Source organism: Pelophylax lessonae (assembly GCF_965119305.1).
Source record: "Pelophylax lessonae genome assembly, chromosome: 11".
Classification (NCBI taxonomy): Eukaryota; Metazoa; Chordata; class Amphibia; order Anura; family Ranidae; genus Pelophylax; species Pelophylax lessonae.
This window is the reverse complement of record NC_138778.1, coordinates 3,561,427-3,589,090: the sequence shown is the minus strand read 5'-3', so window position 1 is coordinate 3,589,090 and position 27,664 is coordinate 3,561,427. Positions and strand designations below refer to the sequence as shown.

At 45.5% G+C, this 27,664-nt stretch overlaps 1 protein-coding gene across 1 annotated transcript in view; it reads left to right on the top strand.

Moving 5' to 3' along the window:
- The window catches only part of STX8 (syntaxin 8), a 287,648-nt gene that overhangs the window by 41,595 nt on the left and 218,389 nt on the right, over positions 1–27,664 (top strand). Inside the window, exons 5-6 of the mRNA XM_082271484.1 lie at positions 10,353–10,480; positions 17,692–17,784. Coding sequence (XP_082127610.1) covers positions 10,353–10,480; positions 17,692–17,784 — 221 coding nt within the window. The remainder of the gene's footprint in view (positions 1–10,352; positions 10,481–17,691; positions 17,785–27,664) is intronic.

Sequence of the window (27,664 nt, the reverse complement as noted above, 5' to 3'; positions counted from 1 at the left end):
ACAGTGGAAGTGGTTACCATTGAGGGATTGAGCGCTGGTGTCATGTACTAGGTGGAGTGTTGCGTGTGCTTTTCCCACCATTCCGCATTGAGGAAGCACCTTTCTGTTACTGCTTCCCTTGTAAGTGACATCTGCAACTCCTCTGCTGCCCACCTACAGTGACTTTGTCACCTTCAACCGTCTAGCCCTATACCTGCTACCCAGTTGCCTGGTTTGGGAATATCTGAGGCCTACCCTCATATTCTGAGCTACATTTTGGTCTGCCTTGCTGTGCAACATTCTTGGTTCTAGGCACACAGGGGTCAGTCCCTGAGGTGGCTCATATATATAAAGGGAGAAAAAAGCCCAGTTGTAGGAACCAACTAGGCACAATAGTGGACTTTAAGGGCACATAATAGGATAGACTTGGACACCAAAAGTTGTATACAAGAAACATTTATTAAATTCCATTAAAAACATTAATACATAAAAGGGATGGGCCTGACCCAAAAGGAGGTTCTAAGTCATCTCACACATAGATACATGTTTTTGACCAAATAGTTGGTCATACATGAACTGTTTGGTCATAAACATGTATCTATGTGTGAGATGACTTAGAAACTCCTTTTGGGTCAGGCCCATCCCTTTTATGTATTAATGTTTTTAATGGAATTTAATAAATGTTTCTTGTATACAACTTTTGGTGTCCAAGTCTATCCTATTATGTGCCCTTAAAATCCACCATTGTGCCTAGTTGGTTCCTTCAACTGGGCTTTTTTCTCCCTTTTGTCTGTTTTTTGGATTATGGCACGCTCTTGGTAGCTCACTTTTTTTTTTGCCTCATATATACTCACTAATGGTTCTGGTGCTGTCTACAGTGTACCCCCCTGAGGTGCCCGACACAGAAAATCTAGACTTTTGCCCTCTGGTAGAGTCTATGCCTTTTCTCTGAATCTTCATTGGTTTTGTCTAGCATGGCCTCCTCCTATAGGCTCTAGCCTGGGATGATATCACTGCAGTTATATAGCAGGCCTTACCCAAGCTCAACTACCTTTTTTAAATTCAGAACCTGGAGACCTGTGTTCTTATTAGGGTTTTCAACTCCCAAGACATGAAATCCATGTCATATATAGCTGGCCACTTGGTGTATTCTTGACAGAATTTCTTTATTGGCTGCACATAAAAGGACACAGTATCTAAAATAACAAAATAAAATAAACACGTTGCATTTTGCATACTATGTCCTTTTCTATGTGGGCAATAAAGGAATTTCATGAATTGAGGAAGGCCGTGTGAGACGAAACACGTTGCATTTTGGATACTATGTCCTTTTCTATGTGGGCAATAAAGGAATTTCATGAATTAAGGAAGGCCATGTGAGACGAAACACGTTGCATTTTGGATACTATGTCCTTTTATATGTAGTCAATAAGGAAATTTCATGAACTGAAGAAGGCTGTATGAGACAAAACGTGTTGCATTTTGGATACGGTGTCCTTTTATATGTAGCCAATAAAGGAATTTAATCAAGAGTACTCGGAGTTGCTGGCTATGGATCACTGCAGTAATGCAGAATTTCATGGACCAAATAGCAGGTTTAGTTACTGAATCTGAGCTCAGAGGCCATAAACGTGCTTCTGCTTGTTCCCCTGTACTATTTTGATCTGCCTTAGCTTCCTCTTGGCCCTCAGAGTGTTTTGGGCTGCGGAACCTGCATGCTCTTTGAGGGACAATGTCCTTTAAGATCTGGCCTGGACACCCTCATCAAGGATGTCTCCTGGAGTAAGAGTACCCATCAGTGCCAGGACAAAGTCATCCAGCGCCCAGGGCAAAGTTGGCTCCTTTCCCGTTCATGATGTGAGAGCTTAGGGGGTGCACAACCCGCCCCTCCTCCCGGCTCTCTCCTCACTGCTCCCAGAGCTGGGCTGACGAGTAGTGATGCTGCTTTCACTGCTCCTCTAAGTCTTGTAACAGAAGGAACTTGGCACAGGGTGCCCTCAGCCCTGCAATAGACCATTGCGCCCAGGGCAGCTTCCCCTCCTTCCCACACCCTTGTCTCCGCCCTGGTACCCATCTTTCCTAGCAGAAAAGGCCTGGGGCTGTCTTGGAAAGCTCACTCCTCATTGGAGGCCATTGAGTCCTTTTCATTGCTCCCAAACTTCAACCTCCAAAGCTAAATCCAAGTCTGGCTCACAGTACAGCTGCTAAACCCTGGACTTCTAAGTCCCCCAAACTCTTTCATAAATCATCTTCAGCATGAGTGTGTGCCTCTGTTTTCCTAAGTGGCGGGAAACCTGTTAGCCTTTTCTAGGCAACCAGCATCTCAGATGTCAAGGTGTGGGAAGTGGTTTCCAAAGGGCTAAAGGCTAGAATTTTTCACCCAGTCCCTCCCAGGTTTGTTTCCAACCTGCCTGTGTCACTGCAAGATCTCCATGCTGCTCTAGCAGGTCTTCTGGAGCAGGCCATAATTGTTCGTTTTTGCCGCAGATTAGTTCTAGGGCAGTGGTTCTTAACCTTGTTGGAGGTACTGAACCCCACCAGTTTCATATGCGCATTCACCGAACCCTTCTTAATTGGAAAAATAAAATATGATTTTTTTCAAATTCAAAACATAGGTATATATTTAGGTATATATTTATACATAGGTGCACAAAATAAACAAAACCATTAAGAACAAAGAACAAAACCATTAAAACATGATTTTCACACAAAAATGGTGTGTGGTTTGTCCCGCTTTGCGATCAGGTAAGCAACTTCGTACTATGCTATGAGGATCGGTTTGTTGATGGGTACAAAGCCGAGAACAGGCAGACTAGCCTTTTCATCAAATCTGGCTCTCCTCACCTTGAATTCAGCGAGCGTTGTGTTCTTGTATTTTCCATCTCCATGCAAATCATGCAGTTAGGACGCTGACTCCCATCACGTTCTGTTATACATGTGAATCCATATTGTACATATTCGTCCGACCACTTTCTTTTTTTTGCTCGATATGAAGGGATTAATATTAAGAAAGAAAGAAATCACACGACGTACCATCACGACAGTTACAATTCGACGACTGGGCACGCCAAATTCCCTGCAGCACAGATGGGCCAAGCGATGTTGTGTGATCATCTGCAGCCAATGAGCGGGGCGTGTCATCACGAATCATATGAGTCGGGTGTGTCTTGACCTCCGCCGAACCCGCGAGACTGACTCACCGAACCCCTGGGGTTCGATCGAACCCAGGTTAAGAACCACTGTTCTAGGGGTTCTACTCCTTAGTTCCCAAACCAAAAAGAGTCATCCACCCTTTCTTGGACCTTAAGGCCCTAAATGTCTTCTTAACCACTCTGCAACCGCTCACAGTAATACTACTGCGGCAGAGTGGCTCGTTCCCGTCCAGCCACGTAGTATTAATGTGACTGGACTCCTCCCCTTCTGGGCGGCGCTTGCGCGCCGCCGGAGGCTCGCTCCCGCTGTTTTCATTCACAGCGGGAGTCGGGCCAGGGGAGGAGCAGCGGCGATCGCCGCTGCTCTTACCCGATCGTCGGGGATCGAGTCTGGAGATCCGCCCGCTGTGTGTAAACACAGCGGGCGGATCTCCATAGTGACAGGGAGTGACAGATCGGACTGTTCAGCATAGCTGGACATCCGATCTGTCCCTGAATCACACAGTCACCTCCCCCCCTACACGTCAGTAAGCACCAGGCATACATTAACCCCTCCCTCTCCAATAAAATTAACCCCTTCCCTGCCAGTGTCATTTTTACAGTAACAGTGCATATATATAGCACTGATTACTGCAGTAATGTCACTGGTACCCCCAAAAGTGTCAAAAATGTCAGTCAGGGGTCCGGTCTGTCCGCCGCAATGTCGCAGTCCCGCAAAAAAAAATCGCAGATCGCCGCCATTACGCGTTAAAAAAAAAACACCAAAAATTTTTTTTTTTTACCAAACATATGTAGCATAAAACAAATTGGCCAAAAACTTTTAAAAAAATTGGTTTTTACATCTTTTTTGGGGGGAATTTCATATAAAAAAATGTGAAAAATATTGTTATTTTTTCAAAATAAACGCTCTTTTTTTGTTTATAGCACAAAAAGTAAAAATCGCACAGGTGATCAAATACCACCAAAAGAAAGCTCTGTTTGTGGGAAAAAAAGGACGTAAATTTCGTTTGGGTACGGCGTCGCACGACCGCGCAATTGTCAGTTGAAGTCGCACAGCGCCGAATCGCAAAAAGTGGCCTGGACGGAAGACAGCAAAATCCTCCGGTTGTAAAGTGGTTAAGGCCTAGAAATGAAATCTAGAATCCACCAGGTCTGTCATAGACTCCATCCATACAGGAGACTTTCTGGAGTCTGTGGAATAAGGACACGTTACCTGCATGTCCCCACTTTTCCAACATATTGGTGATTCATTTGCTTTACTGTGGGTCCCCTGCTTTTCCAGTTTGTGGCCCCACCATTCGGCCTATCTTTTACACCTCAGGTATTCACCAAGGTGCAGACCCCTGCGTTAGCCTTGCTGCATTCCCAGAGCATCCCCATTGTTTGATACCTAATTGACCTGCTGAGGATAACTTCCAACAGGTTCAGGTCTAGGTGGCTGTGACTTTCCAGACCTTGCAGAGGTTTGGCTGGATCCTGAACCTTTAGAAGTCAGTGTTGAAAATAATATATGGGACCAATCCTAAACACAGACTTCACAATCTCTGCTCCCAGACCTGTACTCTTGGTTCCAAGTGTTGTCCGACTTTTAGCCTTTGCGTGTTCTGGGGCTGATGGTAACCTTCAGTCCCATTCACTCGTTTATGAGTCAAGGAAGTCTTTCCTTGCAATCTCCCACCGGATTCTCTCAACAATGATCTTTAAAGTTCTGACACCAAAATAAAAGGGAGCTCCTTAAGAAACACTCATCATCTCCGTTAACGGGGGTGCTTACTGGATCATGTGGACCTTCTATTGCTAGAGAGATCAACCAAGCTTTCGTAGTAACTCTCAATGGGAATCTGTAAACAGACATGCTCTCCTGTGGTCTCAGACACCCATCACTTATCTCCAGGCCAGCTGTATTATGAGCCACGGATCAGGGTATCCGGGTCCCTGAAGACTTTAGTTTTAACAAAACATGTTGGACGAGGCCACATGCTGACATCACTGCGTCCCTACTGACCCCGAAACTCGGGTGGATTGTTCCTATTTCTTTGCCGGCGAGGATTATTTCTCTATCATTCATTGACGGACGCAGTCTCTGATGCATATCAGTAAGGTTATACTGCCCCCTACAGGAGTAGGACACTAGTCAGAAAAAAAAGTTCTGGCTACGCCTATGGGCAGTCCCGGAGGGTTCACCCTCTCTCTTCCTGCATAGGATGTGAGTTTTAATCTGCCTAGTCAGGAGTAAGGACCTCGTTCCTTGCTCGGATCTCTGGTCCTGGCAAAATTTTTTTTTAGTTTGCTTTTTCTCCGGATTTTTTTCCTGTGAGATCTACAAGCAATTTTACAAGGCAATTTTTTTTTTTTTTCTTTACATATGAATCATGTAAGTGCAATCTAAAAGGTGGCGGCTGGTGCTTCATGGACCGACCACACCATGCCGCTGCACACTGTACAAAACCCTCCCCCACCCCCGAGACAGGACAGGACCCCCCCCTCACTCACCCTGCCTGGATGCAGCAACAGGTGGCTTCGGCTCCTTCCCCCTGTCTTCTGCGCCTCCTCCCTCCTCCTCCATGCCCAATGGCAGGGCTTCTCCTTTCGGCCTATGGGAAACGGGTCTCAAACCCGCTTCCTGATTGGCCAGGAGGAGGATCCGTGTGACAATATTGAATCTTCATTCGCTATTGTCACACAACTGGGTGGGCTTGGGGTGCACTGCTCTGCGCTTCGAGCCCACCCTTTTTTTTTTTTTTTAGCCTGTGAGAGCCTCTGGCTCTAATCATTTGGTTAAAATAAAAAAAAAAACCCCATTATACTCCATGCGTCCGGCGCCCCGCATGTAGATTAGGGAGCCGGACGCATGGATGGGGGGGGTGCCAGCCGCCACTGATTCTAAATATTTTAATGCAGAGTTTATACTATTTTTATACTATTGGAGCGTTCTCCCTTTATACACCCTGATCCGTGGCACATGATACGGCTGGCCTGGAGATAAGTGATGGATGTCTGAGACCACAGGAGGGCGTGTTTGTTTACAGATTCCCATCGAGGGTTACTACCAAAGCTTGGTTGACTTTTCTAGCAATAGAAGGTCCATATGATCCGGTAAGCGCCCGTTCGCTGAGGTGGGGGGGTCTCACCTATGGAGCTCCCATTTATTTTGGTATCGGAACTTTAAAGATCATTGTTGCTGATGAGGATCTTCTTCAAATGGACTTTCTACACTTTAATATTTTTATCACAATAATTATTTTACCGTTGGATTGATGGTTATTGGATTGTTTTTGTCACATTTTCCACTAGCGCAGATTTTTTGGAAATCATTAAAATAATACCTTACCTTGTCCTGCCATGAAGGTCCTTTGTTCAGTCGCTTTCTAAAAGAGGGTGACAACACTTTGTCCTTGTCTCCCAGGTGTGGTCCTGCAGCCATCGCTGGATAGGAAGTGGTTGAAAAGATGCTGCAAGAGATCAGTAGTGCTAAAATGTAACAAACAGGGGGGGGAGGTTAGAAAAATATTTTATTTCAACAAAGGCTGTTGTTTCTAAATGTCATCCAACTCCGGTTTACATTTTAAGCATGTGGCTACGCCTGGGAAATGCAGCTCCACACCTGGCTGAATCCTCACTGTAACTCTCTAACTGCTATGGGCTATTTGGCCACTAGATGGCTCCCTACTCCACTCTATGTAGCCCAAAGTAGTTACTAGCGGACACTTTGTTTTTTTTTTCCTTGCTTCAAAATCGCATCCTATTCCCAGCAAGACGTCCAAAATGTAATTTTCAATAAGTGATCTTTCAGGAATGCCTGTTTTATCTTCCAACCATCCCGCTTCACTTAACTTCCACATCAATCCTTTTATTTTCTATTTTTTTTTGGGTGTTCTGTACAAATATCTCTTTAAAAAAATTCTCAGTCGGGGACATTTAACCACCTGACCTCCAGAAGATTTGACCCCCTTCATGACCGGGGCATTTTTTTTTCCTATTCAGCACTGTGCTACTTTAAATGGCGATTGCGCGGTCATGCAACACTGTACGCAAATAAAATTTATATCATTTTTTTCACACAAATAGAGCTTTATTTTGGTGGTATTTGAGCACTGGGGTTTTTTCTGTTATAAAACATATCCAATAAAATAAAAATTCTTCATACATTTAGGCCAATATGTATTCTGCTACATGTCTTTGGTTAAAAAAAAAATAAAATTGTATATTGATTTGTTTGTGCGTCTGCAAACTATGGGATATACAGTGGGGGAAAATAATGATTTTTCCCTGCAGATTGTGTAAGTTTGCCCACTTACATAGAAATGGCGGGTGTATAATTTTTATCATCGGTGTATTTTATATGATAGAGACAGAATATCAACCAAAAATCCAGAAAAAACACATGATACAAATGTTATACAAGGCTAAAAAAAATTGAAGGAACGCTTTGAAAACACATCAGATCTCAATGGGAAAAATCTCATGCTGGATTTCTATACTGGTATGGACTGGGGAATGTGTTAGGATCTATACTGGTATGGACTGGGTAATGTGTTAGGATCTATACTGGTATGGCCTGGGTAATGTGTTAGGATCTATACTGGTACGGACTGGGTAATGTGTTAGGATCTATACTGGTACGGACTGGGTAATGTGTTAGGATCTATACTGGTAGGGACTGGGTAATGTGTTAGGATCTATACTGGTATGGCCTGGGTAATGTGTTAGGATCTATACTGGTATGGACTGGGTAATGTTAGGATCTATACTGGTATGGACTGGGTAATGTGTTGGGATCTATACTGGTTTGGACTGGGTAATATGTTGGGATCTATACTGGTTTGGACTGGGTAATGTGTTAGAATCTATACTGGTATGGACTGGGTAATGTCTGTGGATCTATACTGGTATGGACTGGGTAATGTGTTAGGATCTATACTGGTATGGACTGTGTAATGTGTTAGGATCTATACTGGTATGGACTGGGTAAGGTGTTAGGATCAATCTGGTATGGACTATGTAATGTGTTAGGATCTATACTGGTATGGACTGTGTAATGTGTTAGGATCTATACTGGTAGGGACTGGGTAATGTGTTCGGATCAATACTGGTATGTACTGGATAACGTGTTGGGAAGAAAAAGTGAAAAAATGACGCAGCAGGCGATTTGCTGAAATGTCATTGCAGGACCTCAGAATGGTCCTCCGTAGTGTGTACGGCCCCCACATGCTTTAATGCATGCCTGACAACGTTGGGGCATACTCCTAATGGGATGACGGATGGTGTCCTGGGGTATTTCCTCCCAGGTCTGGACCAGGGCATCACTGAGCTCCTGAACAGACTGAGGAACAACCTGGTTGTATCAGATGGACCAAAACATAATGTCCCAGAGGCGTTCTATTGGATTTAGGTCAGGTGAGTGTGGGAGCCATTCAATGGTATCAATTCCTTCATCCTCCAGGAATTGGCTGCATTCTCTCATCACATGAGGCTGGGCATTGTCCTGCATCAGGAGGAACCCAGGACCCACTGCACCAGCGTAGGGTCTGACAATGGGTCCAAGGATTTCATCCCGATACCTAATGGCAGTCAGGGTGCCATTGTCTATCCTGTAGAGGTCTGTGCGTCCCTCCATGGATTTGCCTCCCCAGACCATCACTGACCCCCCACCAAACCATTCATGCTGAATGACGTTACAGGCAGCATAACATTTTCCAGGGCTTCTCCAGACCCTTTCACGTCTGTCACATGGGCTCAGGGTGAACATTCTCTCATCTGTGAAAAGCACAGGGTGCCAGTGGTGGAGCTGCCAATTCTGGTGTTCAATGGCAAATGCCAATCGAGGTCCATGATGTCGGGCAGTGAGCACAGGGCCCACTAGACGACGTTGATTGTTTGCTCGGAGACATTCACACCAGTGGCTGCTGGAGGTCATTTTGTAGGGCTCTGGCAGTTCTCATCCTGTTCCTCCTTGCACAAAGGAGCAGATACCGGTCCTGCTGATGGGTTAAGGACCTTCTACAGCCCTGTCAGACAGTATGTAATAATAACTAAACAAACATTTGAAATCAGGTTTTCTTTTTCAATTTTTTAAACAGTTTTGTTTTCTTTTTTTTTAGATTTTTTTTTTTTTTTTTTAACCTCTTGGCACTGACCACACGCAGATATGCAGCCTTTCAGCATGTGGGCCTGGACAGTAACAGTCAGCTAATGGCAAGCTCCCGATCATGTCACATGATTATAAACCCCACCCCATCTCCTGGCATTCTTTCTGCTGCCATAACTCTGGTATTTAGGACCAAAGTAGTGCCGTAAATGCACGGTGGGCAGTCCGGAAGTAGTTAACTTTATTAGTGGCTATGAATGCAGCCTATCAGTGCCCATCAGTGCAGCCTCACCAGTGCCCATAAATGCCCATCAAAGCAGCCTCACCAGTGCCCATAAATGCCCATCAATGCAGCCTCACCAGTGCCCATCAATGCAGCCTCACCAGTGCCCATCAATACAGCCTCACCAGTGCCCATCAATACAGCCTCACCAGTGCCCATCAATACAGCCTCACCAGTGCCCTTCAGTGCAGGGGAAGAGAGAGGGCAGGAAGAGAAGAGCCGGCCAGGTCATCACACAGAGCAGGCATCGTCCGCTGTGACAGCTTTGATGTGAAATACCCGGTGTTCCCGGTGCTCACAGTCACACAAAGTCCCACCTCCTATGATAGAGGTCACACGTCCCGGCATTGGACCAGTGCTCTGTCTATCATAGAAACCGATCCAGGAGATGGACTTTGTTTGACTGAGAGTGTCGAGAACACCTGGTGATTCAAATCAAAGCTGTCACAGTGGGGGATCCCGCTCTATGTGATGATCCGGCGGCTCTCCTCTTCCTGCCCTCTCTTCCTCTGGCCGATCTCTGAGAGAATGGCTCCCATTTAACCCCATCTGCCAGCAGCGCTCTCCCCCCTCCCCCTCTGAGGCAGCCCCACACTCGCCCTCAATCTTTTTTTACTCGCCAAATGCGAGCCGGGGAGTGGAAATTTTGAGGGATGCTGTAGGCCATTGTGCTGTTCCCTGATTTCAGAGAAAGTTTGCCAATCTTCAGAAACGTCTGAGTTATTTTGGATGTACATGCGTTGTGTTGCATGTTTGTATTCTAAACACAAACTTCTAATGCACTTATTTGAAGCCCTTTTATATTTCCCTGCTCATACTTATGTCGGTGTTCACATTCCTCTGTTACCAGATCGAGCCTGATGAGCGGCGGTGCCTCAGGTAGCTCTAGATCCAACCCATGGGTGATAGAGGAGCCGGAAGAAACAAGAAATCTATCAAGTAGAGAGCTAAAGCAGCAGCAGCAGCGGATGATAGAAGGTAACTTCACTTTTCTAGGAACCAGTGACATCATCAAAATGTCCTGCTCAGCTTAGTCATCCAGATGAGACAAATTTCATCACCAAGACACTTCATACTCCTAACAAACTCAGCATGTTCCTTCATTAGAGACCAGTGACATCACCGAGACCCTTCATATTCATGAGAACACAGCCTATCCAATCACTAGAGACCAGTGACATCACTGAGACCCTTCATATTCATGAGAACACAGCCTATCCAATCACTAGAGACCAGTGACATCACCGAGACCCTTCATATTCATGAGAACACAGCCTATCCAACACTAGAGATCAGTGACATCACGGAGACCCTTCATATTCATGAGAACACAGCCTATCCAATCACTAGAGACCAGTGACATCACAGAGACCCTTCATATTCATGAGAACACAGCCTATCCATCACTAGAGACCAGTGACATCACAGAGACCCTTCATATTCATGAGAACACAGCCTATCCGATCACTAGAGACCAGTGACATCACTGAGACCCTTCATATTCATGAGAACACAGCCTATCCAACACTAGAGATCAGTGACATCACCGAGACCCTTCATATTCATGAGAACACAGCCTATCCATCACTAGAGACCAGTGACATTACCGAGACCCTTCATATTCATGAGAACACAGCCTATCCATCACTAGAGACCAGTGACATCACAGAGACCCTTCATATTCATGAGAACACAGCCTATCCGATCACTAGCGACCAGTGACATCACCGAGACCCTTCATATTCATGAGCACACAGCCTATCCAATCACTAGAGACCAGTGACATCACAGAGACCCTTCATATTCATGAGAACACAGCCTATCCATCACTAGAGATCAGTGAAATCACCGAGACCCTTCATATTCATGAGAACACAGCCTATCCAATCACTAGAGATCAGTGAAATCACAGAGACCCATCATATTCATGAGCACACTGTATACCTATGTTAGATTTAATTGAAGATGCCTCCAGGTGAGGAGGGTCAGGCAGACCTTTAGATAGTAGAAACTCCCAAGGCATTGGAAGATACCAGCGCTTGTCCATTATTCCAGAACATTTTCGCTGTGAACAAAAGTTCATACTATTAAAGCTAATTACACCCAATTTATTTCAAAACGTTTTCTGAGAAAGTTTTCAAAGCTGAAAAAAGTTGGCGCCTCTACAAGATTCCGTATTATTGCTATATTAAAATATTTGAGTATGTTCATCCTTCAAACCCCAGCGTTTCAGTCCAATTACCCCACCAAGTAATGTTTTATATTCTGGACGTCTGTCCTGCCTATTCATTTCTTTTTTTTAATCCTTTAAACTTTCTTCAACCCTTGTAGTCGGCACATCCCGGCCTCTCCTACAGCCTCATCGCTGCTCTGCTTTCATGTAACTCACCAGTTGAGCAAAGAATGATTAAAAGCAAAGGGGGGGGGGGGGGCTTAATATAAAGACTCCATGTAATTAGGGCACATCTGGCCCTTTGCTAATAGACTTGGCCCTGGCTGTGTTCTCGGTGTCTGGAGTCCAGGAACACGACCAAACGAGAAGACACAAGCGATGACCTACTTAATTCCTCAGCTTTTACTTATAACCGCATTCTAGCAGGGAAAGAGTTGAACTTTGGCAATGTTCTATACGTTATTTGTATGTATTAGCACTTGGCTTCTTCAACTGGGGATCTTGGTTTTGGAAAGTCTTTGGAAAGTGAATTTATCACAAAATTTGAGCAGTTCAAAGTGAGCAAATTATGGGAAAAGTTCATGAGTAGGGGTGGCCTTCGGTGAAAACTGGACGTCAAAACCCTCAGGATAGGCTAATAAAGATAAAAGCAGCTGAAGTTCTTTTCTTGTGACAACACTGAAGAAATGAGACTTTGCTACAATGTAAAGTAGTGAGTGTACAGCTTGTATAACAGTGTAAATTTACTGTCCCCTTAAAATAACTCAACACACAGCCATTAATGTCTAAACCGCTGGCAGCAAAAGTGAGTACACCCCTAAGTGATAATGTCCAAATTGGGCCCAAAGTGTCAATATTTTGCATGGCCACCATTATTTTCCAGCACTGCCTTAACCCTCTTGGGCATGGAGTTCACCAGAGCTTCACAGGTTACCACTGAAGTCCTCTTCCCCTCCTCCATGACTTCATCACTAAGCTGGTTGATGTTGGAGACCTTGCGCTCCTCCACCTTCCATTTGAGGAAGCCCCACAGATGCTCAATAGGGTTTAGGACAGGAGACATGCTTGGCCAGTCCATCACCTTTACCCTCAAGCTTCTTTAGCAAGGCAGTGGTCGTCTTGGAGGTGTTTGGAGTTTATATCATGTTGGAATACTGCCCTGCAGCCCAGTCTCTGAAGGGAGGGGCTCATGCTCTGCTTCAGTATGTCATAGTACATGTTGGCATTCATGGTTCCCTCAATGAACTGTAGCTCCCCAGTGCCGGCAGCACTCATGCAGCCCCGGACCATGACACTCCCACCACCATGCTTGACTGTAGGAAGACACACTTGTCTTTGTACTCCTCACCTTTTTGCCGCCACACACACTTGACACCATCTGAACCAAATAAGTTTATCTTGGTCTCATCAGCCAACAGGAGATGGTTCCAGTAATCCATGTCCTTAGTCTGCTTGTCTTCAGCAAACTGTTTGTGGGTTTTCTTGTGCATCATCTTTAGAAGAGGCTTCCTTCTGGGATGACAGCCATGCAGACCGATTTGATGCAGAGTGCAGCGTATGGTCTGAGCACTGACAGGCTGACCCCCCACACCCCTTCACTCTCTGCAGCAATGCTGGCAGCACTCATACGTCTATTTCCCAAAGACAACCTCTGGTTATGACGTTGAGCATGTGCACTCAACTTCTTTGGTTGATCCTGGCAAGGCCTGTTCTGAGTGGAACCTCTGTATGGTCTTGGCCATCGTGCTGCAGCTCAGTTTCAGGGTCTTGGCAATCTTCTTATAACCTAGGCCATCTTCATGTAGAGCAACAATTCTTTTTTTCAGACCCTCAGAGAGTTCTTTGCCATGAGGTGCCATGTTGAACTTCCAGTGACCAGTATGAGAGAGTGAGAACGATAACACCAAATTTAACACACCTGCTCCCCATTCACACCTGAGACCTTGTAAAACTACTGAGTCACATGACACCAGGGAGGGAAAATGGCAAATTGGGCCCAAGTTGTACATTTTGACTTGGGTGTGTACTCACTTTTGTTGCCAGCAGTTTAGACATTAGTGGCTGTGTGTTGAGTTATTGATAGAGGAAACACCATATTTGAACAATAAGGTTAACCAGTTGCCGACCGCCGCACGTCTATATACTGCGGCGGTCAGCCCCGGCCAGGCAGAGTAACGTATGGGTATGTCACTCGCCTGTCACTGACTTGAGAGCCAATTGCGGGCGGGCGCCCGCCGCGGCTCGTTCACTGACAAGTCAGTGTGTCACACTACGATCGCTCCGGTGAAGGGAGAAAGGCGGAGCGGCTTATGTAAACAAGCCGCCCGTCATTCTCCCTGGTGTAAAAATGAAGATCAGACGGTTCTACTATGTAGGACCGTTGATCTTTGTTTTTACACCAATAGCCATGTCCCTATACAGTTAGAATCACGCCCCTAGGACACACTTAACCCCTCCTTCTCCAATACAGTTAACCCCTTCCCTGCCAGTGTCATTTTTGCAGTAACAGTGCATATGTATAGCACTGATTACTGCAGTAATGTCACTGGTAACCCCAAAAGTGTCAAAAATGTCAGTCAAGGGTCCGATCTGTCCGCCGCAATGTCGCAGTACCGAAAAAAAATCGCAGATCGCCACCATTACGCGTTAAAAAAAAAAACACCAAAAATGACAAAAATCTTTCCCTTTGTTAGTAAACGCGATAACTTTTGCGCAAACCAATCAAAATACGCTTTTTGCGATTTTTTTTTTTTACCAAACATATGTAGCATAAAACAAATTGGCCGAAAATGTTAAAAAATTTAGATTTTTACATTTTTTTTGGGGAATTTCATATAAAAAAATGTAAAAAATATTGTTATTTTTGCAAAATTGACGCTATTTTTTTGTTTATAGCGCATGATCAAAAAATCGCACAGGTGATCAAATACCACCAAAAGAAAGCTCTGTTTGTGGGAAAAAAAGGACGTCAAATTCTTTTAGGTACAGCGTCGCACGACCGCGCAATTGTCTGTTAAAGTCACGCAGTAAAAAATCGCAAAAACCCCCCTGGTCTTTTAGCAGCCAAATCCTCCGGGGCTTAAAGCGGAGTTCCAGCCATTTACTCACCTGTCCAACGGTCCAGCGATGCGGCCGCCGGAAGCCTCGATCCTCTCCCACGGCGCCGGCATCACTGCTGTGGGCACCCGGCTGTTACAGTTTGCGGCTTCACAGCCGGGTGCCCACTGCGCATGCGCGAGTCGCGCTGCGCGCCGTGATTGGCCGGCAATCTTCTGGGACCTCTGACGTGTCCCAGAAGATTGCAGGGAGGGAGGGGGAGAGGAGAACTTCCGCTCAGGGCGCCGCGGCGCTCCGAGCGGAAGTGGGAGCGGGTACCTGTCAAAACTAGGTACCCGCTCCCCCCCCCAAAAAATGACATGCCAAATGTGGCATGTCGGGGGGTCAGGACTCCCTAAAGCGGAAGTTCCACTTTTGGGTGGAACTCCGCTTTAAGTGGTTAAAGTCCGCACTCACCAGACGTTGTTGACTCTCCTTGTCTTATGACCAGAGAATCAATAAGAGCTTTGGTGGTCTCTGTGACCAAGATGGATCCTCCCGCTGGTTCCCAGTATGTCCTCCTCACGGTGGTCAGAGGTTCCAAAGGGTGAGGTATTAATGGCAATAACAAGGAAGAAAAAACAGGGAATGGACTCCTCCTAGCAAAGAAATGTTTTAGTTAACCTTGTTATCAACCTCTGCAACATTTCCAAAATACGCCTCTTCCTAACCAACACCACAAAGCTTCTAATCCACTCCCTGGTCATCTCTCGTCTTGATTACTGCAACTCTCTTCTCATTGGCTTACCTTTAAATAAGCTCCTCCCCCTTCAGTCCATCATGAATGCTGCTGCCAGGCTCATCCATTTTACCCCATGCTATCCCTCTTTGCCAATCCCTCCATTGGCTGCCACTCAACCTACGAATTCAATTCCATACCAAAAGCACAAAAAAGTCCCACAGGGATTTTTAGGGCATAGGCCAGCCAAAGTAGTAGGTAAAGTAGTAGACAGTATATAAAAATTCAACAATTTTTATTCAAAATTACACATAGGTAAAAGAATGGGGGATAGCCCCACCAAAAATGGTAAAACAAGATAGACACAATGCCAAACATAAGAAAATAGAAAATATGCTTGTGGTCTAGAACATATAGTTGGTCTCATGTAGTAGGAGATCAAATTAATCGTAGTTCATATAGACACCCCAACATGTTTCGAAATCTGGGATGATTTCTTCTTCAGGGGAAGATCAGAGAAAAAATATTCTTCTACAAATGCAATATACATTTATTAGTATTGCACATAAAGTGAAACATCTAGACCAAAATACATCCATCATTGTTATTGGAACATAGGCTGGGATATGGCAATTGTGCCGCCATCAGCCTTGATACCCACCTACTTGCAATTGTTTACAAATACAATTCAAGTTACTTACCATAACTTACAAAGCCATCCATAACTTGGCACCCAGCTACATCACTAACCTGGTCTCAAAATACCGACCAAATCGTTCTCTTCGTTCCTCTCAGGACCTCCTGCTCTCTAGCTCCCTTGTCACCTCTTCACATGCTCCCCTCCAGGACTTCTCCTGATCCTCTCCCATCCTCTGGAATACTCTACCCCAATCTGTCCAACTATCTCCAACTTTTTCCATTTTCAGAAGATCCCTGAAAATGCATCCCTTCAGAGAAACCTATCTGGTAACCACCTAAAAACTGTACTTTTATTTTCTCCATCAGCCCATTCCCCACAGTTATTACCTCTTGTATCTCTGGACAATCCCTCTTAGATCTTGAGCTCTAACGAGCTGATTCCTACTGTATTAAAGTGTATTGTATTTGTACTATTTACCCTCAAGTTGTAAAGTGCTGCGTAAACTGTCGGCACTATATACATGCTATATAATAATGATTAAAAGCCTCTATAGTAGGCTATGCATTCAAAGCAGATTAAAAAACCTCCTGTGCGGGCATCCGAGAACAACATAGCGTAACGTGTGTCCCTGCCTGACGTGTTTCGTCATTGGGACATCATCAGGAGGTTTGTTCACTTTGATGGGCTCAACCAGTCTACAGGTGCACTCTCATGGACCACAGCTGATCTATAATTATACTCTAATGTGGTAACGTGATGTATGAGGGCACTTTGATGATATATTCCTTGTAATAGGACTAAAAGTGATAAACAAATTAATTTAAATGGACAGTGTAAAAATAAAAAGTAAAATAAAAAAAATGTAAAGTGCCCCCATCCCATGCAGAAGCAAACACATACGTAAGTCTCACATGCATTTATAGACCGAGCTCTGTAGCTCAAGCTGAAATTTATATACCAAGCTCTGTAGATCAAGGTGAAATTTAAAGGCAGAGCTCTGTAGCTCAAACTGAAATTTAGAGACCGAGCCATGTAGCTCAAGGTGAAATTTATAGGTAGAGCTCTGTAGCTCAAGGTGAAATTTATAGACTGGGCTTTGTAGTTTAAGGTGAAATTTAGAGACCGAGCCATGTAGCTCAAGCTGAAATTTATAGGTAGAGAGCTCTGTAGCTCAAGGTGAAATTTAGAAACCGAGTCATGTAGCTCAAGGTGAAACTTATAGACTGGGCTCTGTAGCTCAAGCTGAAATTTATAGGCAGAGCTCTGTAGCTCAAGCTGAAATTTATAGGCAGAGCTCTGTAGCTCAAGGCGAAATTTATAGACAGAGCCCTATCTATGTATGCCAGCAGTGATGCATTGATGCGATTATCTGCATGAAATCGCTTATAACACAATGTATAAAGTAAACTAAAAAAATAAGAGAATTTGTTTTCAGCTTGTGTCTGCAACTTCTTTATGCCATCCTTTCCTCACAATCTTCCTGGTAAATAATAATTACCCCTCATCCCTCCTCTAAATGGTCTCTCCCATAAGTTTGATATAAACAAAAAACGGAAATAAAGTGAATCTGAAAAAAAAAAAAAACATCTCTTTGTGTTTAGAACAAGATGCTGGTTTGGATGCTCTCAGCAACATCCTGGGCCGACAGAAGCAGATGGGCTACGACATCGGGAATGAGCTGGACGAGCAGAACGGTGAGTGGTTACTGTTACCCTTATTGCCCTGTGTTCTGTGCCTGAGTCTAGGGCCAGCCTGAGTTCCGCTGTGAGCCCTCCTGATACTGGCGCAGGCTGTATTCTGTGATTGGCTTTGTCGCTGTCAAATCATTTTTGAACAAGCAATTGAATCTGTTGTTTTGCGGTTTGAAGAAGTAAGAAAGAAAACATTTAAAACAATTTTGATAAGCTTATACCATGCAGGAAAGTCCGGAGCTCATATTATTTGAAGTGGAATTTCAGAGAAAGCTTTTTAAAGTTTTGGCGAGGGCATTAAAGTTTAGTTTGGTTTTTAATTGCTTTGTAATTGTAGAAAGAATACAGGCAAATTATTAAAGTCAAAATACAGTGTGTAACAATTTTTTGTTTAGAGAGTCCACACAGTTCGGGCTCCTTCATCAGGGGTTACAGAGGTTCTGGACCAGTCTCATGGGGTTCACAGTATGTAAAGTATCTAAATATATTATGTGTCGCAAAACCAGTGATTGAAGCAGACTTTAGAGTCCTTACAAAATATTTTCACACCTCCTGAGAAGTAACTGAAAGTGAGAGGAATACTCCTCAAAGCAATGTAAATCACTCTTAGACAGTTGGCACCACAATAGGTTTCCTCGTTGGAAGATTTCTCCCAAAATTGGTTTCCTCGTTGGAAGATTTCTCCCGAAACTGTTTTTCTTGTTGGAAGATTTCTCCCAAAACTGGTTTCCTCATTGGAAGATTTCTCCCGAAACTGGTTTCCTCGTTGGAAGATTTCTCCCGAAACTGGTTTCCTCGTTTGGAAGATTTCTCCCGAAACTGGTTTCCTCGTTGGAAGATTTCTCCTGAAACTTGTTTCCTCGTTGGAAGATTTCTCCCGAAACTGGTTTCCTCGCTGGAAGATTTCTCCCGAAACTGGTTTCCTCGTTGGAAGATTTCTCCCGAAACTGGTTTCCTCGTTGGAAGATTTCTCCCAAAACTGGTTTCCTCGTTGGAAGATTTCTCCTGAAACTGGTTTCCTCGTTGGAAGATTTCTCCCGAAACTGGTTTCCTCGTTGGAAGATTTCTCCCGAAACTGGTTTCCTCGTTGGAAGATTTCTCCCGAAACTGGTTTCCTCGTTGGAAGATTTCTCCCGAAACTGGTTTCCTCGTTGGAAGATTTCCCTCAAAACTGGTTTCATCGTTGGAAGATTTCCCCCAACTCTGGTTTCCTCGTTGGAAGATTTTCCCCAACTCTGGTTTCCTCGTTGGAAGATTTTCCCCAACTCTGGTTTCCTCGTTGGAAGATTTTCCCCAACTCTGGTTTCCTCGTTGGAAGATTTTCCCCAACTCTGGTTTCCTCGTTGGAAGATTTTCCCCAACTCTGGTTTCCTCGTTGGAAGATTTTCCCCAACTCTGGTTTCCTCGTTGGAAGATTTTCCCCAACTCTGGTTTCCTCGTTGGACGATTTTCCCCAACTTTGGTTTCCTCGTTGGACGATCTTCCCCAACTTTGGTTTCCTCGTTGGACGATTTTCCCCAACTTTGGTTTCCTCGTTGGACGATTTTCCCCAACTTTGGTTTCCTCGTTGGACGATTTTCCCCAACTTTGGTTTCCTCGTTGGACGATTTTCCCCAACTTTGGTTTCCTCGTTGGACGATTTTCCCCAACTTTGGTTTCCTCATTGGACGATTTTCCCCAACTCTGCTTTCCTCTTTGGACGATTTTCCCCAACTCTGGTTTCCTCGTTGGACGATTTTCCCCAACTTTGGTTTCCTCATTGGAAGATTTCCCCCGACTCTGGTTTCCTTGTTGGAAGATTTCCTCCCAAACATCAGTTTCTCCCCTGATGCCAAAATAGTCCCCAAGGCAAATAAAGGCCAAATTTTCCCAGCAGAGACAAGGGCAGCACTTAAAACCCCAAAGAGATCCTAACCATTCCCATATTAACAAAAGCATCAAATTCCCCTGCTTTAGCCCCGATCACACCTGGCTCTGTCTTTATAGCTGTGACTTGTTGTGTGTTCTGAAAATCACTTCATTTTCTTTTTCCCAACTTCAGTACAATTTATTTCTCATAGACTGTAATGTAAATCACACCGAAGTCGCGCCTGTGTCCATATCAGCGCAACTTTGAGCCATTTTTTACTTTATTTTGAACCCTTTCCCAACAAATTTCCGGCAATTTCAGAAAAAAACAGCGTGGGTGTCGCCTCACTGTCAATACCAGGTTCTTCAGGTCTGATATCAATTTTTTGAAGGGGAACCTCATTGCAAAAATGTAAAAAAAAAAAAAAAATGATGCCCCCCCCCCCCCCAAAATCCATACCGGACCTTTATCCAAGCATGCAGCTCAGCAGGTCAGGAAAGGGGTGGTGAGGAGCGAGTGCCCCCCCTCCTGAACCATACGAGGCCACCCCCCCCCCCCCCAAAAGCACTTTGTCCCCATGTTGATGAGGACAAGGGCCTCTTCACCAAAACCCTGGTCTGGTGGTTGTGGGGGTGTTAGGGATGACCTATTGGAATCTGGAAGCCCGCTTTAACAAAGGGGCCCCCAGGTTACACCCCGCCCCCCCCCCCCCAATATGAATGAGGTATGGGATACATTGTACTCAGTCACAAAATAAGTGTTAATAGTAAATAAAAACACAACATTTTTAGAAAATTCTGTTATTAAAAAATAAAAATGTCCCCTGAAGTGAATTCATCATCAATAATGATGCCCGCCGCACCGCCGACCCAAAAAAAAAAAAAAAATCTCTGCACCTGACAAAGGCTTCCGCCAAATGACATCTTCACCATCTGACCGTTCTTAAAGCGGTGTTCCAGCTCTGGAAAAAAAAAAAAAGTCAGCAGCTACAAAAACTGTATAAATCCTGTAGCTGCTGACTTTTAATATCAGGACACTTACCTGTCCAGGGGGCCCGCAATGTCAGCACCCCAGGCGATGTTTGGATCGGTTGCCGCCGTCATTCAGTCTAAGGGAAACTGGCAATGAAGCCTTTCGGCTTCACAGCTGGTTTCCTACTGGCTCTGTGCATTCTCATTGGCTCGGCGGTGGGTAAAGGAGAAAGGGGTCGGAACTCCCGAGGGACGGCGCCGCGCCGCTGTCTCCCGGAAGTGGGGAAGGGTACCTATCAAAAACAGGTACCCATTACCTCCCCCCCCCCCCCCAAATGTGGCACCGGAGGGGTGGAGGAAGCCGATGAGCCTAAGTTCCACTTTTGGGTGGAACTCTGCTTTAAATAAATGTCACACACTGTACATTTTTTTATTGGACATAGCCAGGTCGCAGTACATTGAAATAGAAATTGCATTGAAGTCGCTCTTAAGCCAGACCACATCGCACCACTTTGAAGTGGCATTGAGTGTGAACCAGGGCTTAATGTGCAGAACTCCTCCTGCATGCAGTTCACCGATTCACAAACAAGCAAACTATCTCTTCCTGCTTTCATGTTGAGAGCTCATAAAGCTACGTGTGTGTGTGTTGTTGTTTCTTTTATTTTTTTATTTAAAGCTCGGAGTTCTGCTTTAGCAGTAAAGTATGATGTCGTTGCCATGATGTCACTGTTTACAAAAGTAAAACTCTCCCCGGCCGGCTCAATATCTTTCTCTCCCGCCGATTGGCCCCCGACAGACCTTGTCTTGTCAAGTGGCTGACATTTGCAAGGTGTTTTTTTCCTGCGCCGGGTCAGACAAGAAAACAAATCATTTCCTCGCTGCGGTAAAAATATTTGTCTCTTGTGAAAACCTCGCGCTGACAAAATAAACAGAGAGTGAGAGAGAACGCACAATGGACCGTCTCGGGGGGCCGCCGGTTCCTCCACATGATGGACAATGTGGAGCCCTGGTGCCCAACCTGCAGCCCTTAGTTGTAGTCAGTGTTGTCTTTGACTAGGTCCTTATTCAGGGACTGGGAATATTAAAGGGGTTGTAAAGTCTCAAAGTTTTTTACTGTAATGAATTCTATGCATTAAGGTGAAAAACCTTCCTTGCTACAGCACCCCCCTACCCCCCTAGATGCCCCCCCTCACCCCCTTTTTCTTACCTGAGCCCATTTGTTCCAGTGCAATGCACGAGCCCAGCAGCTCCAGCTGCTGGCTCTCATCTCATTGGACAGATTGATAGCAGCTCCCGCTGCTGTCAATCAAATCCAGTGACACGGGAGCAGGGGGCGGGGCCGATCCCGCTGTCTGTGTCAATAGATGCAGCAGCAGGACTCGGGAGCGAGCCTGCACGGGTGCCCCCATGGAAAGCAGCTTTTTGTGGGTGCACCCGAAAAAGAGGAGGAGACAGGAGTGCCGACAGGACATCCCAGAAGGATGGACAGAAATACAAATTCTTTAGCCAGTAAAACCGCTCCCATATATGCATTTTATCTGTATGAGGACCTTTTTTCCGACAGAGTGGTTGAAGAAAAGTCGATCGGTAGATTGTCTTCTGTTCAACCACAATTGCCATACATGGATCAAAGTTCAGCCGGTCCCTGCTGAACCACCCAATGTTGATCCCTGTATGGCCAGCCTAATGCATATTAGCTACAGAAATACCGAGCTGCAATCAGAATACACATTGCTCTGTTTACATTGTTTGTTGGCATCTGCATTGTGGCTGAAGAGCAAGACTGACAACGGCTTAAAATGATACTAAAGTCTTGTTTGTCTGTTTTATTTAGTTAAATATAGCAAACCTGTTGTACTTGCCTCCTCTGTGTAGTTGGTTTTGCCCAAAGCAGCCTGGATCTTCCTCTTCTCGGGTCCCTCGCTGGCGCCCCTGGCCCCTCCCTCCTGTTGAGTGCCCCCACAGCAAGCAGCTTGCTGTGGGGGCACCCAAACCGAGCCACAGCTCCCTGTGTCCATTCAGACACGGAGCTGCTGCCCGACCCTGCTCCCTTTCATCCTTTATTGGCTGACTGACTTTGATTGACAGCAGCGGAAGCCAATGGCGCCACACTGCTGTCTCCACCAATAAGGAGGGGAATCCCCGGCAGCCGAGACACTCCTGTAACATCACTGGATCTAGATGGACTTCACGTAAATATTAGGGGGGCTGCATATAATGCATTAAAGTTATTTGTAAAGTCTTGTTTTTTTTTTTCCTATTAAAATTTTCATCTTAATGCATTCTATGTGAAAAACCTTCTGTGCTGAAAATTTACCCCCAGCCCCTCCTTATACTTACCTGACCCAATCCAATCCAGTGATATGCACGAAAACAGTGGCTCATGCCGCTGCGTCCCTCCTCCTTGGGCAGATTGATAGTAGCAGGAGCCAATGTCTGTTAATCAAATGCTGTGCCAACCGGGAGGCTTTAGAGTCCTTGCTAAATATTTTCACACCTTCTGAGAAGTAACAGCAAGCGAGAGGAATACTCCTAAAAGTGATGTAAAAGTGATGTAAATCACTCTTAGACAGTTGGCCCCAAAACTGGTTTCCTCGTTGCAAGATTTCTCCTCAACACTGGTTTCCTCGTTGGAAGATTTCCCCTCAACACTGGTTTCCTCGTTGGAAGATTTCCCCCTCAACAGTGGTTTCCTCGTTGGAAGATTTCCCCCAAAACTGGTTTCCTCTTTGGAAGATTTCCCCCAAAACTGGTTTCCGCATTGAGCTATTTCCTCCAAAATGTATTCTGTGCCGAGCGGGGGCCGGGGCGTGCCGCCCCCTCTGTGTCAATGGACGCATGCGCAGCACTGGAGGAAGATCGGGCTCAGGTATTGGTGGTGCCAGTTTGCTGTACATAGGTTTTTCTCTTACGTTCATTGACGAACACTACTCCTGGTATTTATAACCATTGGGGTATACTGCCCCCTACAGGAGTATGACACTAGGCAGAAAATAATTCTGGCTATACCCATAGGCAGTCCCATGGGGTATACTCCCTCTCTCTGCTATAGCCACTCAGGTTTTTTCTGCCTAGGGCAGGCGGATTACCTCAGTTGGCAGGCGTTAAACCAAGGGGAGTGGTCCCTTTATCCGGAGGTGTTTCATCAGCTGTGTTTCTGGTGGGGCACCCCCAAGGTGGATCTCTTGGCATCTCGGCTCAACAGAAAGGTGCAGAGGTTTGTGGCTTGGTCAATGGATCTCCTGGCGGACGCAACAGACGGGCTGTTGCCCCATGGGGTCAGTATTGGCTGATTTATGCCTTCCCTTCTCTCAAGCTTTTGCTCAGATGTCTACGCAGGATCGAGGCAGAAGGGATTCCGGTCATCTTCATTGCTCCGGACTGGCCTCATTGGGCTTGGTACGCCGATCTGGTGTGGCTGGTCGCCGACGTTCCTTGGAAGCTTCCTCTCAGGGAGGATCTTCTGTCCCAAGGACTGATCTTCCATCCTGCTTTACAGTCGCTGGATTTGACGGCTTGGCTGTTGAACGTCAGGTGCTGAAGGATAGGTGGTTTATCTGAATCGGTGATTCCTACACTGTTGAAAGCTAGGAAATCTACTTCAAGGAAGATCTACCATCGTACATGGAAGACATACATTGCATGGTGTGAGTCGCTTGGAGTTCATCCTCGCTACTTCTCGGTGGCTCAGATCTTAACCTTCCTTTAACGGGGGAAGGGGTTGAACAGGAGTTGGACTTGAGTACCATCAAGGGCCAGGTGTCGGCTTTAGCCACACACTCCCTGGGTACGTACCTTTTCTTCAGGGTGTCCAACATTTGGTCCCTCCATTGTGGGCTCTGTTGCTGCCTTGGGATCTCAATTTAGTGCTTTTAGCTATACAGAAGCCTCCCTTTGAAAATATTCAGGAGATTCCCCTGCTTACAGAAGGTGATCTTTTTTGGTGGCCATCACCTCTGCGCGCACGGTGTCGTAACTGACAGCGTTATCCTATCGTTCACTCTATCTGATGATTCACAGAGATAAGGTGGTTCTTCGCCCCTGTCCGCCTTTCCTTCCAAAAGTTGCCTTTGATTTTCATTTGAATGAAGACAATTCGTTGCCTTCCCTTTGTCCCAGGCCTAAACATCTGAAGGAAATTGCCTTGCATTCCTTTGATGTTATCAGGGCAATTGGGGTGTACCTGGCAGCTACGGAGTCTTTTAGGAAGTCAAACTCTATTTGTGCTATCGGACGGACCTTGAAAAGGGTTGTCCGCTTCCTCTGTGACCATTTCCAGATGGATCAGACAGACAGTGGTTCAGGCCTATTCCATCAGGTTCCTCCTTTCCCTGTCAAGGCGCACTCTGCTAGGGTGTTTAGTGCCTCCTGAGCCTTCCGTCATCAGGCGTCAGTGATGCAGGTTTGCAAGGTGGCCACCAGGTCGCCGTGCACACTTTTACAAAGTTCTATAAAGTGGATGTGTTGGCATCCGCGGATGCTTCCTTATCGCAAAGTTTTGCAGGCTGCTGTTTAAGAGGACCTGATCCTCTTTGTGGGTGTAGTTGTTTGATTGAGCTCCTGTTGCCTGGTTGGCTTATTTTAGCCTTGGGGATTTTTTGGTTGTTCCCACCCCTCATGTTTAACCACTGCTTTGGGATGTCCCTTTGGTTAAGAAGAATCAAGAGCTTTGTCCTTTAGTGAACGAAAGAAAAAAATGGGATTTTTGACTTACCGTAAAATCCATTCCTCTGATGTTCATTGATGGACACAGCACCCACCCCTCTGTGGAGTTATTATTCTCTTGACACTGCTTGTAACAAAACTGAGTGGCTATAGCAGAGAGAGGGACTGCCCATGGTTGTAGCCAGAATTATTTTCTGCCTAGTGTCCTACTCCCTGTTGGGAGCAGTATAACCCAATGGTTATGAATACCAGGAGCTGTGTCCGTCAATGAACATTAGAGAAATGGATTTTACAGTAAGTCAAAAATCCCATACCATGCATTCAGGTAAAACAACCTTAAGCCTTTAGAGCCACTTTAATGAGCGATAGAGGGTTTGTGAGGGATTAAATTTAATGGGCTTTATTTATGACAAAAAAGTCTGCCTTGCATATGTCAACTGGACTTCAGCTGTTGTTTTTGTAGAGTATGTTGGACTAGTTGACATCCGGTTGCAACACAACACTTGGCGGAGTACAGTACCACTTAGTCTGTGTGTTTAAAGACATAAAAAGAGTGGCGTAGTTCTGCGTTTTGTTGGTTACAATGTTGTACTCTGCAGAGATTACTAACCAGCCTAGCTCACCTGCAATTGGCCACCCTCAAATTTTTCACCAGTTCAGCAAAAGCACCAGCGGACGGATGTGTGTCGCGGTGAGTCAGCTGACCCCTCTGTCTTGTCCTCAGCCGTCCTCTGTGAGTCAGCTGCCCGCTTTATCGGAAGCAGCCCTTTGTGACTAAGAAATCCCTTTTTAAGTCCGACCTTTTCCTTTTAATGGCCAGGATTGCCGGCCCCTCATTACCTGGATAAAATTTCCTCCCCTCGGTAATTGCAAACAGGCTTCTCCGCCTTGTGCCCTGCCGCTTGTTATTGACGTCCTGTGATTTTACAACCGCTAGTAAATGTTTATACTATGGCTGGGCTTCCAAGTGCCGTGCAGCTAAGTCACTGCGTGCCAGGGTTGGCTTTCCCTCCAAATACTCTGAGCATGGGAACGATTATATGGCATCTGAGAACGTCCATACACCACGCAATATTTGCACGCAATTTGCTACAGTGGGCTGGCCATGTGGGTGATAATGATTAAACTGTGTGTTGTAATTGTTCGATATTGTACAATTAATGCTATGGAATGATGCTTCTCCACTTTCATGTAGGGAAATAAAGGCTGAAGCTTGGTCAGGGGGATTGTGGGTGATTCTGAGGCTCTAGTATCATGACCGAAGACAGGCAGATATGTCATCACCTGTAGTGGTAACACTCCCTGGCAGGTGAAGCTCACCAGAGACATCTAAGCACCAACTGGTCTTCACCAGAGTTCTTGATAATGGAGTTGGTCTGGGAACCCAAATTACCCCTGGAGCTCTTTGCTGTGGACAGATATCGGGTCACAGCCCTCGGATCGCTCCACCAAGGGGTTAGTGAGGATAGGAAGGCTATGTTGTGAAGACTGTACACAAGGGGATCAGCAAGAGAATAGTCGGGGTCCAGGTGAAGCTCACCAGAGACATCTAAGCACCAACTGGTCTTCACCAGAGTTCTTGATAATGGAGATGGCCTGGGAACCCTAATGGCCCCTTGAGCTCTTTGCTGTGGACAGATATCGGGTCACAGCCCTCGGATCGTTCCACCAAGGGGTTAGTGAGGATAGGAAGGCCATGTTGTGAAGACTGTACACAAGGGGATCAGCAAGAGAATAGTCGGGGTCCAGGTTAAGGTGGAGGCAGGTGGCAAATAAGAGAGAAATTCAAGTGTGGAATACAGTTTAGACTGTGCATCTAAAAAAATCCTTAAAGCCTTTGTTTTCAGGTCTAGAGACATGAGCTAGGCAGATGCAAGGGACTAAGTACTTCTAGCAGTTTGTGGTCACCAGTAATTACACAGGTGCAGTGCTACATATCCATTATCAATCATTGTTTCTGGCAGTGATGACATTAATTCAGACAAATAGAACTTGTGTTGTAATGCTATGGGATGAGGTTTCTCCTCTTTCATGTGGGGAAAAAAAAGGTTGAAGCTTGATCATGTAAGGGCTTGTGGGTAATTCTGATGCTCTGGTATTGTCTGACAGAAGACAGGCAGATGTGTCAGTACCTGTCACAGTAACACTCCCTGGCAGGTGAAGCCCACCCAAGACATGGAATCTAAGCATAAGCACCAACTGGTCTACACCAGAGTGGAGATGGCCTGGGAACCCTAACTGCCCTTGGAGCTTTTTGGTGTGCACTGGTACAAAGGTCAGGCAATCTCATGGGTGAGTGCAAGGGGTCTTCAAAAAGTTCCCACGCTTTTTTATATTTAATAGTTTAAAAAAATGTGGAAACTTTTTGATGAACCCTCGTATGATAGCTCTATGTAGT